This window comes from Plasmodium gallinaceum, assembly GCF_900005855.1.
Source record: "Plasmodium gallinaceum strain 8A genome assembly, contig: PGAL8A_v1_62, whole genome shotgun sequence".
NCBI classification, from domain to species: domain Eukaryota; phylum Apicomplexa; class Aconoidasida; order Haemosporida; family Plasmodiidae; genus Plasmodium; species Plasmodium gallinaceum.
This window is the reverse complement of record NW_021628221.1, coordinates 277,717-284,384: the sequence shown is the minus strand read 5'-3', so window position 1 is coordinate 284,384 and position 6,668 is coordinate 277,717. Positions and strand designations below refer to the sequence as shown.

At 17.3% G+C, this 6,668-nt stretch overlaps 2 protein-coding genes across 2 annotated transcripts; one reads left to right on the top strand and one right to left on the bottom strand.

The window, feature by feature from the left end:
• Window positions 1–190: 190 nt before the first annotated feature.
• PGAL8A_00100300 (StAR-related lipid transfer protein, putative) lies at window positions 191–1,714 on the top strand (the record flags this gene model as incomplete). The annotated part of the gene is made up of 1 exon (XM_028672677.1): window positions 191–1,714. The coding sequence occupies one exon, from the start codon at window positions 191–193 to the stop codon at window positions 1,712–1,714; it is 1,524 nt and encodes a 507-aa protein (XP_028526119.1).
• Window positions 1,715–2,691: 977 nt separating this feature from the next.
• On the bottom strand, window positions 2,692–5,161 carry PGAL8A_00100200 (conserved Plasmodium protein, unknown function; the record flags this gene model as incomplete). Its single annotated transcript, XM_028672666.1, has 2 exons — window positions 2,692–4,295; window positions 4,405–5,161. 2 exons carry the CDS (start codon window positions 5,159–5,161, stop codon window positions 2,692–2,694), a joined length of 2,361 nt encoding a protein of 786 aa, XP_028526118.1.
• Between the last annotated feature and the right edge of the window lie 1,507 nt (window positions 5,162–6,668).

Here is a 6,668-nt window from a genome sequence, read left to right as displayed (position 1 = left end):
TAAAAAAAAAAAAAAAAAAAAAAAAAAAAAAGAAAAAAATAATAAAAATTTTGTTTTTATGTAGAAAAATATATAATTATCCTTATATTTTAAAAAATGTAAGATACACAATTTATTTTACATCTATTCAAAATATGAGAAAATAAAGAAAATAAAAAAACATATATCTAAGTATATACAAATTGTAAAAATGATTTTAAAAAAAAAAATTTTCCTTCTACTAATATTTTTCTTTTTATTTAATGAATGTTTCTGTTATGAAAAAAAAAAAGAATTTATAAAATTCTTAGATTCAAGCTCTTCAGAACTTTCAAAAAATAAATTATCTTTTAAACCATTTATGGTAAATCAAAATGCCATTTTTAATAAGTTATTTTTAAAAAATATTTCTAGTTATATGTTAGATAAGCTTGAATTTTCTAAAAACTGGAAAAAATTAGATGAAGCAAACAAGGAAAATTTTAACAATATACATTTAAAAGAAAAATTTTTTTTTAGAATTAGGAAAGAGAACAAAAAAAATCCATATGCATATATTCCTATTAATGAAGATTCAAAGAAGGAATTCAATAATTTCGAAAAAAACAATACTTACAAAAGTATAAGTTATGATAATATATTTAAGAATGATAAAATAATAGAATCATCTCAATTAAAAAATAAAGAATATAATACTTCTTTTAAAAAAGAAATTAATAGTAACAATGATAGTAGCAATGAAAATAATCTCCATAGGTTTAATGAAATGATAAATAAAGAAATGATAAATAATTTTAAAGATATTTGTAACCAGATTTATAAAAAGACTTTTGATTTAAAAAATAGTTCTAAAGTTCATAATTCTAATATCTTAACTTTATATAAAAATCTTTTAGAAGGTAAAGATAAAAAATATGATTTACTTGGTTATGGTGAGATGAAAGATGTATCAGCATACGTTTTAAATTATTCATTAAATGATATTAAAAGTATTAAAAAGTGGAATACAAATATAAAAAGATTAAATTATTTAAACATAAGTAAATCTACACTATTAAAAAAAAAAAGTAGTAGAGAAATGTTAGATGTAAATAAATATATAGTAAACGATGAAAAGGATATTGAAAATGAGAAAAAAAATATTCTTTATTTAGTAAATAGCCTTCCATGGCCATTTAAAAGTCATGATGTTATATACGAAGTTTTCCAGAATTATGATGAAAGTGAAAATATGTTTATAATTGTAAATAAATCTATTAATGACCTTTTTAATAAAAATGAGAATTTTTCAAGAATCAATAATTATGAAAATTTTTTTTGTATATATCCCAAAAAAAAAGACATTTTTCAAAAAGGCTTAGATTATGTTATTTCTTTATATTACAATGCTAGCCTACCTAAATTTATTCAGAATAACCTATTTAGTAATTTATTCCCATCTCTCATTTATAATTTATATAGTTATTCACAAAAAGAAACAATTAAAAAAAAAGATATCAACCATGAAGACAAAATGAAATTGTTAAAACATAATGATTTGGAAAATTGTGAAAAAAATGATAATAAAAAGAGAGAAATTCAAGATGAAAAATATAATGAAAAATTAGATAAAAGAAATAACTGTTATATTAAAAAATTATTTAAATTTGTATTTACTGAAAAAATAAATACTATTTGGAAAGCAAAGAAAAATTTTTTGAAAAAATTATTTTTTTATTTGTACAATTTATTTTAAATATATATAAACATTGTTAAGAAAGTGTATTTTTTATAAATACATTTAAATTTTTATGAAAAATATACTTTAAAACTTTTTTTTTTTTCTTATTGTTTGGTTGCTTTAAGAAAAATTCTCATATATTTAATAATGATATTCATATTCTTTATTTTATTTAATTATTTATAATTTGTTCTATTATTTATTTTCATATTTATACATTTTTTTTTTAAATTTATTAATCTCTTAATAATTTTTCTATTGTGCTTTATATATATATATATGTATATATATATCTGTTACATTTTATCCTTTCTAAATCAAAAATTAAATTAAGAAAGTTACTAAGAATAAAATATAAAGCAAAAAAAAAAAAATATATCAATGATTTTTTTATTAAAAAAAAAGTAAGACATATTAAAAGTTTTATGAGTAACAAGGATATATTCTTTTTATGTGTTATTTTATGTAAAAAAAAAATAGAAAAAAAAAAGAAAAGAAATATCATTTTATAGAGGAAAAGATAATAAAGGATATAAATAATAAAATAAACAAAAGCAATTAACAACAAATATGTTAAATTAACAATAGACTCACAAAAAGTTTTGAAAAAAAAAAAAAAAAAATGAAGAAACAAGAAATTATTAATTTATATTTAACATTTAGAAAATATATATATTAACAATTTTAACAATATTAAATACTTATTTATTTTAGTTAATTAATAAAATATAAAATAATTTAAATAAATCCATATTCATAATAGTTTTTACTAAAGTAATAATAATAAATATATATTTCATTATATTCATAATCCTAAATTTTTAGGGGTAATAAATATTAATAATAAGAATTTTTATCTAATTATTTTTAACTCCTTTGATATTTTTTTTTTTTTTTTTTTTTTTGTATATAGCAAAAAAAAAAAAAAAAAAAAAAATAACAAAATAAATAACTATCTTATTTTAATTAAAAATAATTTCTATATATCTTAATTACATAACACTTAACTTGTGGCGTAACCACAAGAAAAGAAAAACGAACCAGAGGAAGAAAGAAACAACTGAAAATGAAAATGAAAAAATAGATAAGGTAGTTAAATTTATAATAAATTTATTACAAAAAAAATACTTCATTTTATTTATTTCCTTTATGATTTTATTACATCGAGAATTTCTTGATATTGATCGAATTGTCTGAACAATTAATTCTGTCATTGAGCTATATTGAATTTTAATTTTATTACAAAAGTTTTTAATTTCAGTAAAATTTATACTTTCAATTATACTTGTTATATAATTATATATAATAGATTTATTTCTAGTTGTTTCAGTAGTTTTTGGTGTATAATTTTTCCAATTCAACTTTTCTGTTATAGTACTATCTAAATCACTTACATCAAAAATTTTTTCATTTCTAATTTTAGCTTTAAGAATAAACAACTGAACAAGTTCATCTATATCTTCTTTAATAAGCACATTTATTTTATCACGAAATTGAATATATTTTTGATCATTTATACTAGATTTTGCAGTAATATTATATTTGTTCTGGTCGTTTTCACATGTATTATCTTCAAAACATAACTTATTATTATTGTTATTAGGAAAAATACGTTGATTTAAGATTCTTAAATATTCATCTATACCAATAAAATCTCTTCCACCAAAATTAAAATTTTCTTTCACAATTCCTATTGCTATTAAAGGAGACTTAATTTCATTACTTTTTATTTTATTGTAATATCTATTACCATCTTTTTTCATTATAATTATCCACATATAATCAAAAATTTTATTTGCATTTTCATAAAATTTTTTTTTTATATCATTAAAAAAATTCTCATGTTCTTTTAATTTTTCTTCAGTATCATTTATATTAAACGTATTAAATTTTCTAATTAATAAATTTACATGGCTTTCATCAATTATAGCTGCATTTTCATTTTTAATACATTTATCAACTATCGTAATATTTTTAAAATTAAAGTTTATCCTTTTTTGTAGTAAATCTTCTGTAATAACACAAGTTGTTCCACCTAAAATCGAAATTGTCAAAAAGAAAGTGGTAATTATTAATGTTATAATAGTTAAAAAACCAAAATAGGCACTAAATAAACCAAATAATTTATAAAAAGAATTATGATTTCCTGTATAATCTCCTTTTAATATACATACTATATATAAAATTAACCCTATAAGAATAATTAATGGTGGTATTAATAAAATAATATAAATAAAAGGAACTATATTACTATATTTATTTATATTTTCTTTAGAACTATACTTATCGTTAAAATCACTTATTATATAACTAGTTGATTGAATTATGTTAGTTATATAACTAAAATGCGTCCTAAAGTTTTGTTCTATATAATAATCTATTCTATCAAAAGTTGTTTTTATTTTTCTTTTTATCTGCACAGTTGTACCTTCTGTTTTTTTTAAATTATTATTTCCTTCATTTATAATAGATTCAAGAGATTTTTCTAGACTTATTAAACCTGGATACACATGAAGATATCTTCTTTCAAGCATATTATTATTAACAGACAAATTATTTTTCAATTTTTTTAAATTGTTAAAAGAATTTTTAAACTCTGAAAATTATATAAAAAAAAAAAAATATATATATATATATATATATATATATATTAAATATGTGAAGTATATATATATATATATATATATGTATATTTTTATTAATACTTATAAGGGCAGGAATTGGTTTATTTACATCTACAAGAGAATTATCTTCTATTTGTTTTTTTATATCTTTATATTTCTGTAAAATTAGTATAGTATCATTTATTACATTTTCAACAGAAAAACAAGACATATTATCATTTGTTCTATTAGAACATTTATCTTTTATTAAGTTTTCAAATGTTCTAGAAACATTACAAATGTTCATATGTATATCCTTTTTTGTTTTAAAAAAATAATGTAGACAAAAGGAACCCATAGCAATAAGAGCACATAGCAAAACACACAAAAAAAAATATATTAAAATATTTTTAAATATTTTTAGTACATTTTTAGAATTTTCACTTTTATCATTATCATATTCGTCTTCTTTTTTTTTTTTTGTAATTCTAGTGCAACAGCTAGTAAATAATTTAATTATTCTCCTTGTACAATTAGAATAAAGAATAAAACTTATAAAATAAATACATGAAAAAATGCATAGAAAAAGAAAACATGACATAAAAAAATTGTTTCTCTTTAATATAGACAGGATACTACCTAAATCAAAATTATACAGATCATCCATCCTCCATGAGGAAAAAAAAGGCATCAGCGGAGTTTTAGAAAAGCTATCCATTTTATCAATAGAATATTCAACATTATTATTTTCACAAAAATATCCAAACTCTGAAGTTACAAGTTCGTTTAATTGATTTAAATGTTCTCTTACTGATTCTGTAAGTGATATTGCTCTATTTACATTATTAATTTGACTCATTTTTAAAAATATAAAGAATTATAAACAAAGGAACTAGCAAATAATACATATAATGAATAAAACCAAAATATGATAAAAAAAAAAATATAATCTTAAAATTTATTCTTTAAAGCACGTCTATATAATAAAAAAAATTTTAATTTTTTTTTTAAACATAAAATTAATATTTACATATATGCATACGTTTAAATATATACTATTCTTTATTTTCCATATACAACTATTTTATCATATAAAAAAATAAATTTTGATGATTAAATATATGTATAACTTTAAATATCTCACATTTTACATATTCTTATATTTTAATTATTTCGCACACAACAAATAGGAATTTTATTTATTAAAATTTTATGATTAATTAAAAACTAATAGCTACAGTAATGGTCTTTATATTGAACCAAAAAACTCATAAAATTATCAAAAAATTCTGTTTAAAAAATTAAATTAGTCCTATGTATAAAAAAATTTTATTTTAATAATCTTTTTTTTTTGCATGTTTATCAAAAATAAAAAAAAGTTTTAAATGATTTAAAATATTTAAGTGCATATGTGCTTTAAAATAATTTATTGGGTTGATTTAATTTTTTTGGAGTCACTTTAAAAAATTTACTATCCATTTTTTTTTTTTTTTTTTTTCTTTTTTTTTTTTTTTTTTTTTATATTTTTATTATTTTTATAATCTATTTTTGGCTTAAAAAAGGAAAAATTTTAAATAATTTTCATAAATATCCCATTTTGTTTAATAGCTTAAAGTGTCCAATTTAGAAACAATCTAAATCAATTATACAACCATATATTTAATTTTCCATTTAAAAAATTTTATTGAGTATATATAATTGTTTAAAAATCTTATAATTTATTATTTTTTTCTTCAGTTTGATAATCTTTTTTTTTTTTTAATAATCCATCTATTTTTTATTGTTTTATTATAAATTAAATGGTTTTAAAGATTAATTCATAAAATTTTTCAGTATATTTAAATTTATAAAAAACATATTAAAAATCTTTTAGGAGATTAATTAAATTTTTTCATCATCATTTCCTTTTTTTTTTTTTTATAAAGGAAATGGAATTTACTCTCCTAGATAAAAATATAATGTTCAAATTTTGGTGTTGTTAAAATATTATGTTTATTAATTTATATATCATCTTGTAATTGTGAGTTTTAAATTTCATATAAAACATAAGAATATCTTATAAAAGACACAAATAAAAAAAATTACAAATATGTACAAATTTTTTTTTTTTTAAATAATTTTCTTCTTCACTTTTTTCAAGTTTAAAAAAAATAAAGAATGAACAAAATATATTTTTTTTTTTATTAAAAGACTCTATAAAAATAAGGAGAGGGAATTTTTTATATGGATTTCTTTTTTGTTTTAACTTAATTACTTTGATATATTTTTATTAAAAACAAAAAGAAGTTGGTGTAAATACAATATAAAATGTAAAAAATTATAAAAAATGTTTCGAAAAAAAAAAAAAAAAAAAAAAAAAAACTTTA